Genomic DNA, 12,161 nt, shown 5'->3' on the forward strand with positions numbered 1-12,161 from the left:
ATCCGACTTCGGCTCAGGTCATGATCTCCTGGTTTGTGAGTTTGAGCCCCACGTCGGGTTCTCTGCTGACAGCTCAGAGCCTGGAGCCTGCTTTGGATTCTGTGTCCCCCTCTCTCTCTGCCCTTCCCCTGCTCGCACTCTGTCTCTCTCTGCCTCTCAAAAATAAAGAAACATAATAAAAAAAAATTTTTTTTTAAAGTCTATTTTGCTGGATATTAGCATAGCCACTTAGTTTATGGATGCTGTTTGCATGAGAGATCTTTTCCATCCTTTTACTTTTTAATGATTTGTATTTTTGAATCTAAAGTGTTTCTCCTATAGACAGCATGCAGTTGGATCTTCTTTTTTATCAGTCTAAAATCACAATGAGAAAGCACTATTTAAGTACCAGAATGGCTAAAATAATAAAAAAAACCTGATAGTATCAATTATGATGGTAAATGAAATAAGAAGTCCTCTCATTGACTGATAGTGGGTATGTGAATTGTCAAAAACTGTGGGAAACTTTTTAACACTATCCACTAAAGGTGAAGATACACATATCCATTCATGCCCTAAAAATTCCATTCCCATGTATAGATGTAACAGAAATGCATTTATATGTACTTCAAAGACAGTATTAGTCATAATTGCCCCAAACTAGAAATAACTCAAAAGGACATGAACAGAAGGGATAAACAGATAGAGATATAATCATATATTGAACACCAAATAGCAATGAAAATGTAAGAAAATTAATTTACACCCAATATGGGTATATTTCATAAATATAATATTAAACAAAAGGAGTCAGACACAAAAAAATAAACACGGATTCCATTTATACAAAATTCAAAAAAAATTCAGGTAAAACAAAAAGATAGTGTTAAGAAAGAAACATATAAGTAAAAAAGTAAAAGTGGAAAGAAAATCTGATACACAGTTTCATAATGTTCTGTTTCTTGATTTAAATAGTGCTACACAGGTGTTTGCTTCACAGTGTATCACTGGGTGGTATAGTTTTGTTTTGTTCCGTTTTCTATTATGTGTTATGACTCACAATAAAAAGGTTTAAAAAAAAACCAAGTAAAGATTCCTTGTATTCTATCCCAATATGTAGTAGACACCTAATTTTCCCTGAAATAATCAAATTATTATCTTTATTCCTTTAATTTTGTCTTTCCTGTAGTCCATACACACACACAAACACAGGCACACACAATCTTTCCTTACCTCAACCAGGTTCTGTAAAATCCAGGCCAATCTCAAAGAAACATGCTGGTTTGTGAAACTGAACATACTGACTGCAAAAAATCGTTTACTTCTAGTGAAAAAGTGTAGCACTCGGCAGGAGCTCTGTATTAGCTGTTTAAAAAAAAAGATATTTTAGGAAAATGCACTTAATGGTGTTTGATATTTCTATATTAATTCTACACATATGAAAACAAACCCAATAACAAATCATTCAACTACGTCTAGTGTTCTCAGCACCTAAGAACATGAAGTAAAGCAATGTTACCCCAAGTGGACATTTGTATTCTAACATACGAGATATAACACATCTACTATGTCCTTCTTTAATAAACACAAAAAGCTCAAGTCTTTTATTTTATTATTATTATTATTATTTTTAATGTTTATTTATTCTTGAGACAGAGACAGAGCGTGAACAGGGAGGGGCAAAGAAAGAGGGAGACACAGAATCTGAAACAGACTCCGAGCTGTCAGCACAGAGCTGGACGCAGAGCTTGAATCCACAAACTGTGAGATCATGACCTGAGCCTAAGTTGGACACTTAACCGACTGAGCCACCCAGGCACCCCTCAAGATAAAGTCTTAAAAAAAAAAAAAAAAAAAAAAGGGAAAGGGATGCCTGGCTGGCTCAGTGAGCAAAGCATAAGATTCTTGATCTCGGGTCATGGCTTTGAGCACCACACTGGGTACAAAGATTACAAAAAAAAAAAAAAAAACACACACACACACACAAAAAAACTTAAAAAATATAAAAGAAAAAGAAAAGAAAAGGGGGAGAGTCAAGGGATAGGCTATATTCCTATATGAAATATATTTTGAATGAGGTTACTATTAACCCATAAGGGAAATTTCCCTACACACTAAGTACCTAAAATTGGGATATATGATTTCACTGAACACTACCTATACTTAACAAAATCAAACATGAAATATATATATAGTTTTAAATTTGCTTCTTAGTAAGCAAAATCTTTAGTTAAAAAGAAAAAGCCTCTCACAGAAAACTTGCTTTGAGTTTTAAGGTTTGTAAGACATAGTAAAAAAAAAAAATCAAAAACAAAAACTCTATCCTGCCACCTACTACAAGAATGCCGATGGACAATTCAACTTCTGAAACTGATGTTTTAAAGAATATTCACTTATAGAGAATTTACTGCCTTCTTGCATTTTTCCCTCTGTTATTACTCACCCCTCCCCTAAAAAATAAATATAAAGGTTTGGGTTTATTTACTAAAATAATAAGTGTAACAATCAAGAAAATGTATAGACTCAATTCTCTCTACATTTTAGTTTTGTCCTTTGTTTTTTAAGTTTATTTATTTTGAAAGAGAAGGAAAGAGAGAGTGGGGGAGGGGCAGAGAGAGAGAGGGAGGGAGAGAGAGAGAATCCCAAGCAGGCTCCTCACTGTCAGCACAGAGCCTGATGTGGAGCTCAAACTCATGAACCCATGAGATCATGACTTGAGCCAAAATCAAAAGTCAGGCAGCATTCAACCTACTGACCCATCCAGGCATCCCTTGTCCTTTTTTTTTCCTTTTCGTTTTGCTGAAAAGTTCTACTCTTAGCAAATTTTAATTATATAATACAGTGTTATTAATTATAGTCATGTAATACATTAGATTCTCAGACCTTATTCATCTTATAACTGAAAGTTATAGCCCTTTTAACTTCCCTTTCATCTCATTCAGTGCCCAAACTTCCTGTGTTTCTACATATTTTGCACTGTTTATTAAAAGATAAGATGTCCTTGGGGCGCCTGGGTGGCTCAGTCGGTTAAGCGTCCGACTTCAGCTCAGGTCACGATCTCATGGTCCGTGGGTTCAAACCCCGCATTGGACTCTGTGCTGACAGCTCAGAGCCTGGAGCCTGTTTCAGATTCTGTGTCTCCCTCTCTCTCTGCCCCTCCCCCGTTCATGCTCTGTCTCTCTCTGTCCCAAAAATAAATAAAAAACGTTGAAAAAAAAAAAATTAAAAAAAAAAATAAATGTTTAAAAAAAAAAAAAAGATAAGATGTCCTTGGGACGCCTGGGTGGCTCAGTGGGTTGAGTGTCCGACCTCGGTTCAGGTCATGACCTCATGGTTGGTGAGTTCAAGCCCAGCATCGGGCTCTGTGCTGGCAGCTCGGAGCCTGGAGCCTGCTTCAGATTCTGTGTCTCCCTCTCTCTCTGCTCCTCCCCTACTCATGCTCTGTCTCTCTTTCTCTCTCTCTCTAAAATAAACAAACACTAAAAAAAAAATTTTTTTAATTTAAAAAAAGACAAGACGTCATTAAAGTATTTAAAGGGATGACCCATAATCCTCTCTCTGATGTGTTATATGTTAACGAATGCCTCAAACTGAAAGAGGTTTTTCTTCCCTAAGAACACTATACTTTCCTCTATTTAAAAAATTAGATTTCATATCCTTCTATTAAAAGGTATCTTCTATTAAAATGCAGATACCCAGGGTGGGGGAGCACACAAAAAGTATTAAGAGTTCTAACACCTGTACTTTTTTTTTTTAAGTTTATTTATTTATTTTGAGAAAGAGAGAGCACACGCAAGTGGGGGAGGGGCAGAGAGAGAGGGAGAGAGACAATCCCAAGCAGGCTCCGTGCTGTGGGCACAGAGCCCAAAGTGGGGCTCAACCCCATGAACTGTGAGATCATGACCTGAGCTGAAATCTAGAGCCAGACACTTAACTGAGTCACCCAGGCACCCCTAACACCTGTACTTTTATACAACATATGAACAATTAGCATTTTGTTCTTACATTTAACAAATATTTATTGAGTACCTTCTATGTACCAAGGAACTGTGCTAGTCCTTGAGAAACTAGAGTGAACAATATAGGCAGAGTCCCTGCCTTCTTGAAATTTACTTTCTAATGGGAAGAGAAAGACAAGTAATCAAATCAATAAATGAGATAATCTAAGAAGACACCGTAAAATAAACCAATATTGAAGGGTACCACCAAAAAAACAACAAAGAATCCTGTTAGCTAAATTACAATGAAATGCTAAGATATAATTGATGGTTAAAATGATTTTAAAAATTGATGGTTAAGAATACATCCTGCTTGGGGCGCCTGGCTGGCTCAGTTGGTGGAATGTGTGACTCCTGGCCTAGGCGTTGTGAGTTCAAGCCCCATGTTGGGTGTGGAGATTAATTAAAAATAAAATCTTACAAAAATATATCCTGCTTAAAATCACCCCTTTTAAATTAGAAAAAAAAAGTATGTCTTATAATTCACACATTGTTGGGGGAAGGTAAATGATGCAGCCACCCTGGAAAAAGTTTTCTGACAGTTTCATATAAAACAAAACATGCAATTACCATTTGACCTAGCAATTAATTGTACCTTTGGGGTATTATCCTAGAGAAATGAACACTTACATTCACATAAATGTCTGTACACAAATGTTCAAAACAGGGGTGCCTGGCTGGCTCACTCGGTTAAGCGTCCGACTTCGGCTCAGGTCATGATCTCATGATTTGTGGGTTCGAGCCCCGTGTCGGGCTCTGTGCTGACAGCTCAGAGCCTGGAGCCTGCTTCAGATTCTGGATCTCCCTCTCTCTCTGACCCTCCCCCATTCATGCTCTCTCTCTGTCTCAAAAATAAATAAACATTTAAAAAAATAAAAAAATAAATAAAATTTAAAAAAACCACAAATGTTCAAAACAGCCCTATTTGTAATAGCCAAAAACTGGGATTTCACAGATGTCCTTAAAAAACAGGTAGTGCATCTGTACCCCTGAATACAACACAGCAATAAAAAGAAACAATCTACTGATTCAGGTACAACTTGGATTCTCCAGGGAATTACACTAAGTGAAAAAAGCAAATCCCAAAGGTTTTATACTGCATCATTCTAGGTATATAATATATATATTTTTTTTTTTTTTTAATTTTTTTTTTCAACGTTTTTTATTTATTTTTGGGACAGAGAGAGACAGAGCATGAACGGGGGAGGGGCAGAGAGAGAGGGAGACACAGAATCTGAAACGGGCTCCAGGCTCCGAGCCATCAGCCCAGAGCCTGACGCGGGGCTCGAACTCACGGACCGCGAGATCGTGACCTGGCTGAAGTCGGACGCTTAACCGACTGCGCCACCCAGGCGCCCCTAGGTATATAATATTTTTGAAGTCAGAAAATATTTTTAATGGAGGACAGATTACTGGTTGTGAGGAGTGATGGATGGGAAGAGGCTGGAGAGGTGCACAGGACAGAGATGGCTGTGGTTATAAAAGGGCAACATAAGGGGCCCCTGGGTGGCTCAATCGGTTAAGTGTCCGACTTCACCTCAGGTCATGATCTCACGGTCTGTGAGTTCAAGCCCCATGTCTGGCTCTGTGCTGACAGCTCAGAGCCTGGTGCCTGCTTCAGATTCTGTGACTCCCTCTCTCTCTGCCCCTCCCCTGCTCATACTCATGCTCATGCTCTGTCTCTCAAAAAATAAACATTAAGGGGCGCCTGGGTGGCGCAGTCGGTTAAGCGTCCGACTTCAGCCAGGTCACGATCTCGCGGTCCGTGAGTTCGAGCCCTGCGTCAGGCTCTGGGCTGATGGCTCGGAGCCTGGAGCCTGTTTCTGATTCTGTGCCTCCCTCTCTCTCTGCCCCTCCCCGTTCATGCTCTGTCTCTCTCTGTCCCAAAAATAAATAAAAAATGTTGAAAAAAAAAAATTAAAAAAAAAAAATTTTTTTTTTAAATAATAAAAGAGCAACATGAGGGACCTTTGTAATGATGGTACAGTTCAGCGTCCCGACTGTAGTGGTGGTCATACGAACATATAAAAGAACTGTACAGAAGTCAGAACACGCCCACATACAAACAGAAAAGAATACAAGTAAAATAGGGAGATCTGAATATGATCTACAGATTGTATCAATGTCAGTATCCTGGTTGTGATGCTATACTCCAGTTTTGTAAACTGTTACCATTGAGAGAACCTGCAAAGCCTATAAGGGATCCCTGTATTATTTTTTACAACTGCATGTGAATCTATAATTATCTCAATTAAAATTTCAGTTGAAAAAATTATACGTCTCAAAATCTGTGAAATATGATAAGTGCTGTGAAAGAAAGAAAGGGCGGTTTGAAACAGACTGGAGTCGGGGAAGGGGGTCATGCTACTCTATATAAATAAGATGGCAGGAAAGGCCTCACACAGAGGAGGTGGCAGGTGAGCTGGGCCCAGAAGGATGAGAAGAATCCAGTCATGATGGCAGGAGAGCCCCTTGCAGGTCTGAAGGTCTTAAGGTGAGAGGCTGCTTGGGTGCTACAAGAACAAAAGCAGGCTGGCAAAGCTGGAGCCAGATCCTTAGCAGCTTCAGGGAGGAAGGGGTCTGGGAAATGGTCAGAGTTGTAGACAGAGCTGATCCATGGTAGGGAGTTAAGATTTAGTGCTAAAAGCAAAGAGAAGCCTTAGCAATCATTAAGCAAGAATCAGAACAACAGTGAGAGGAAGCATGGCTGCTGGAAAGACTGGAGGAAAACAATGGTGCCAGGAGATTGCCAACACACTTTAATTACTTCATCAAGTTGCTCGGAGCTAGCCTTGGCTAAACTGACAACTTTGGTGCCATTTCTGGCACATACACCCTAAACATTTCCAGGAGCCTCAATCGATAAACCATAAGGATCTGGGATAGGATGGGTGCAGGGTGGGGTTCCTCCACTGGCAGGACAGGCCCTGGAATCATGTGTGCTAAACTGTAAGAATCCGTGCACATTTTTTCCTAAGAGAAACCAAGCTTACATCATGTGCATGTTCAATATCAAGTAGATGAAGTGCTTTAAATGCAGAGTTTTGTGTATGAAGTCAGTTTTGTTTTTATTATTATTTTTTAATGTTTGTTTATTTTTGAGAGAGACAGAGAGTGAGTGAGGGAGGGGCAGAGAGAGAAGGAGAAAGAGAATCCCAAGCAGGCTCTGCACTATCAGCATGGAGCCCCATGTGGGGCTCGAACTCACAAACTGTGAGATCATGACCTGAGCTGAAATCAAGAGTCGGATGCTTAACTGACTGAGCCACCCAGGCATCCCTATAAATTGTATAATTTTAAATTATACCATTCAAAGTTCATGACATTTTCTTATAATCATTTTCAACTCCTTAATCACTCTTTCCTGTACACAGCATCTCTCAGTACTCAGCCTTACAAGTTATTAAAGCAAGGTACATCCTCATATATTAAATTTTTTTTTTTTAACGTTTATTTATTTTTGAGCCAGAGAGAGACAGAGCATGAACGGGGGAGGGTCAGAGAGAGAGGGAGACACAGAATCTGAAACAGGCTCCAGGCTCTGAGCTGTCAGCACAGAGCCCGACGCGGGGCTCGAACTCGCAGACCGCGAGATCGTGACCTGAGCTGAAGTCGGACACTCAACCGACTGAGCCACCCAGGCGCCCTTGCATCCTCATATATTAAACTAACAAAAGAAAAACCAATGTGGGTGACATTATGGCAAAAGTGTTTCTTTCACTCATGCATTGCTGTCATATTCTATAATATATTCATGTTTGTTTCCATATAAAATTAGTGTCTCCAAATAGTTATTGAGTCAAATCAATGCTCCAGATACTCTCTGAAGCACCATTCTGTAGAGGCACCTGAGTTGAAAAGGCATTTAGCTGTGTGGCATTAGAATATTTAAAATTGCATCATGCAATATTAATTATAACATCACATATTGCAGGTCTGGCCACATTTGGAAAACTCTGACTCAGTAACCCCACACTTATGCTGCCACCACCACTATTGTCACTGTCATAGTCATAACCATTGTCATTTGCTACCATGATGTGGTAGGCATCAGATGAAGAGCTTGTGGCTGTCAGCCAGTTATGCGTCTTGATATTCATTCTCCACTTTTAACAAAAGATTATGAAATTTGGACATTTCTCTATTTTTTCTGGACATGGTCTGCATTTTGTCCACTTCTCCAAGAATGGTAACATGAATTCTCACTCATATGAGACGCTGAGGTCCATCCTAAACCTTCTCAGGGCTTCCTGAAGTGTAGTTGTTAAGTACTTTAGTCTACCACATATGCTTTTGGGTGACAATTATGAAGTTTCCCTGATGTGAGGAGTGTGCATATGTGTATTCTCTTCTCAACATTCTAAAACAGCACAGGTAGGAGATTATACAGGTAAGGGACATTTACAGGGAAGACAGTAATATCTAAACCACAGAAGATAAGAAAAAGATTACCTTCATTAGGAATGAATTATTCCAAGATTTTACCAGCTCAATAGCTCTTAGATCTTGCCAACTAATGAAGTTGTGAAAATGATTTCCTGTTTTCCTAAGAATGATAAAAACAGTATTTTGAGACTCAATATGAATCAGAGACTATAGTAAATAAAAGATCTGGCACAAGAGAAAACAAAATTAGAGGCAACACTGGAATATCAAAGTATAATTAGATGGGGCTTGCCGAATGATTTTTTCATTTTATGAACTGAACACATTTTGTAACAATTATAATGTGATAAATAAAATGAAATTCTAGATCAAATTCTATGAAAAAAGATATTCTTTTTGAAGCAGTACAACGTGCACAGGTCTAAAACAAAACACATCTAATAAGAAGGCCTTTAAAGACGTGCTTATACACTTTAAAAAGCAAGAAGCCAATGCTTCCTCCCTTCATTTTACTTGAAACACACAATCAGATAAAAACATCTGTGGCTACACAGAAGAGCTGAAATATTGCCTGACCCTATTTCTATACCTCTCACCTTTGGGACTGGCTTATCCTCTGCAACCTACTAAGCTTATCAAAATTTGTCCAATTAGAAGAAGTTCAACAAACTCTGGGTCAACACTACAATAAAAGTACAGAACTAAGAAATATCATAGAAATAAGTCATTTTCCTTTTTGGCTCCTGCAAATTCAACCACTGACATCTACTAATCTTTGACATACAACTCAGGCTTGCTGTCTACCCTATTCCAGGTGCCCCTCTGTGTGAGTTTGACCACATTCAATTCCCTAGACTGTCATTTCCCGCACTTCTTAAGCAGTCCACACCCATGGACACATCCTCAACTTTATTACCTGGAAACATTCTACACCCGAAATTTTAACATTCCAATATATTAGTCAACACATCTTGCTATTATTTCAGTTCTCTCAATCTTACTCTGTAAATACCTTCCCTTCAGGGGCGCCAGGTGGCTCAGTCAGTTAAACGTCCAACTCTTGGTTTCAGCTCAGGTCATGATCTCACAGCTTCATGGGTTCACGCCCAGCTCTGCACTGACAGTGCGGAGCCTGCTTGGGATTCTCTCTCTCCCTCCCCCACTCCCACTGTTTCTGTCTCTCTCAAAGTAAATAAACAAACTTAAGAAAAAAAATACCTTCCCTTCAAACTCACTGTAACCATTAATCCCTCAAACACGTGTCTTCCTACCAACCTCTCAGGCTTCCGTCCTTTCCTGCATCCCATGATCTAGCATACTCTCTACCCCGTGATTCTCTCTCTTTTTAAAAATTGTGGTAAGATATATATAACATAAATTTGCCACTTTAAGCATGTTTAAATGTGCGGTTCAGTGGCATCAAGTACATTTCACAATGTTATATATTACCATCACCCTTATTTCCCAACATTTGGGTTGTTTCTACCCCCTTGCCTTTGTGAATAATGCTGCTATAAACACTGCTATGCAAGTACCTGTTTGAGTCCCTGTTTCAATTCCTTTGGGCATATACCTACGAACAGAATTGCTGGGTCATCTGGTAAGTCTAGTTTTTGAAGAACTGCCAAACTTTTTCCCACAGTGCTGCACCATTTACATCCCTGCCACCAGTATACAAGAGTTCCAGTTTTCCACACCCTCACCAACACTTGTTGTTTTCCATTTTTTTAATTATAGCCATCCTGATGGGTGTGAAGTGGTATCTCATTGTAGTTGATACGTGTTTCCCCAAGGACTAATGATATTGTACATCTTTTCATGTGCTTATTGACTATCTGTATATTATTCAAGTCCTTTGTCCATTTATGAATTGCTTTATTTGGGGTTTTTTTTGGTGTTGAGTTGTAATAGTTCTTTATATATTCTAAATATTAATTCTTTATCAAGTACATGATTTGCAAAAAAATATTTTCTACCATTTTGTGAGTTTTCTTTTCACTCTTAATAGTGTCCTTCCCTTTCATTTTTCACTTTTTTTTTTTTAACGTTTATTTTTGAGACAGAGAATGAACGGGGGAGGGTCAGAGAGAGGGAGACACAGAATCTGAAACAGGCTCCAGGCTCTGAGCTGTCAGCACAGAGCCCGACGCGGGGCTCAAACTCTCCGACCACGAGATCATGACCTGAGCCTAAGTCGGCCACCCAACTGACTGAGCCACCCAGGCGCCCCTCATTTTTCACTTCTACTAATGAGAATCATAGCATTCACCTACATTCATGAACATGTTACTTCTTTTTCCTCCAGTGATCCAAACAGCCACCATTATCATTAGCACAAATCAGAGACATGATTTTCCTACTGTAGTCCTCTATCTTAGATGAAATTACAAAGCAAACACACCAAGATGCACACCAAGACACACACCTTCCACATTACAGGCTGTAGTCAGTTTCCAGGAATCTAACTGCACATTTAAGATATCAATGACTAAATTTTCCTAGACATACATATGTATTTTTTTATCTCAGCCTCGCAACCCTGAGATCAAGACCTGAGCTGAGATCAAGAGTCAGATGCATGGAGAAACGGGAACCCTCTTGCACTGTTGGTGGGAATGCAAATTGGTGCAGCCACTCTGGAAAGCAGTGTGGAGGTTCCTCAAAAAATTAAAAATAGACCTACCCTATGACCCAGCAATAGCACTGCTAGGAATTTACCCAAGGGATACAGGAGTACTGATGCCTAGGGGCACTTGTACCCCAATGTTTATAGCAGCACTCTCAACAATAGCCAAAATATGGAAAGAGCCTAAATGTCCATCAACTGATGAATGGATAAAGAAATTGTGGTTTATATACACAATGGAGTACTACGTGGCAATGAGAAAGAACGAAATATGGCCCTTTGTAGCAACGTGGATGGAACTGGAGAGTGTGGTGCTAAGTGAAATAAGCCATACAGAGAAAGACAGATACCATATGGTTTCACTCTTATGTGGATCCTGAGAAACTTAACAGAAACCCATGGAGGAGCGGAAGGAAAAAAAAAAAAAGAGGTTAGAGTGGGAGAGAGCCAAAGCATAAGAGACTCTTAAAAATTGAGAACAAACTGAGGGTTGATGGGGGGTGGGAGGGAGGGGAGGGTGGGTGATGGGTATTGAGGAGGGCACCTTTTGGGATGAGCACTGGGTGTTGTATGGAAACCAATTTGACAATAAATTTCATATATTGAAAAAAAAAAAAAAGAGTCAGATGCTTCACAATCCCAGACTTCAAGCTATACTACAAAGCTGTAATCATCAAGACAGTATGGTACTGGCACAAGAACAGACACTCAGATCAATGGAATAGAATAGAGAACCCAGAAATGGACCCACAAATGTATGGCCAACTAATCTTTGACAAAGCAGGAAAGAATATCCAATGGAATAAAGACAGTCTCTTCAGCAAGTGGTGCGAAAACTGGACAGTGACATGCCGAAGAATGAACCTGGACCGCTTTCTTACACCATACACAAAAATAAACTCAAAGTGGATGAAAGACCTCAATGTAAGACAGGAAGCCATCAAAATCCTTGAGGAGAAAGCAGGCAAAAACCTCTTTGATCTTGGCCACAGCAACTTCTTACTCAACACGTCTCCAGAGGCAAGGGAAACAAAACCAAAAATGAACTACTGGGACCTCATCAAAATAAAAAGCTTCTGCACAGCAAAGGAAACAATCAGAAAAACTAAAAGGCAACTGACAGAATGGGAGAAGATATTTACAAGTGACATATCAGATAAAGGGTTAGTATC

At 39.4% G+C, this 12,161-nt stretch overlaps 1 protein-coding gene across 5 annotated transcripts in view; it reads right to left on the reverse strand.

Annotated features, from left to right (window-relative positions):
* Positions 1-12,161, reverse strand: part of GK5 (glycerol kinase 5) — a 78,742-nt gene that overhangs the window by 46,361 nt on the left and 20,220 nt on the right. For all 5 annotated transcript variants that reach the window (XM_058730094.1, XM_058730092.1, XM_058730091.1 and 2 more), the window contains 2 exons: positions 8,430-8,523; positions 1,213-1,344 (listed from right to left, as the gene is read on the reverse strand). In XM_058730094.1, the coding sequence (XP_058586077.1) occupies positions 1,213-1,344; positions 8,430-8,523 (226 nt within the window). The remainder of the gene's footprint in view (positions 1-1,212; positions 1,345-8,429; positions 8,524-12,161) is intronic.

This window comes from Neofelis nebulosa, chromosome 5 (genome assembly GCF_028018385.1).
Source record: "Neofelis nebulosa isolate mNeoNeb1 chromosome 5, mNeoNeb1.pri, whole genome shotgun sequence".
Classification (NCBI taxonomy): Eukaryota; Metazoa; Chordata; class Mammalia; order Carnivora; family Felidae; genus Neofelis; species Neofelis nebulosa.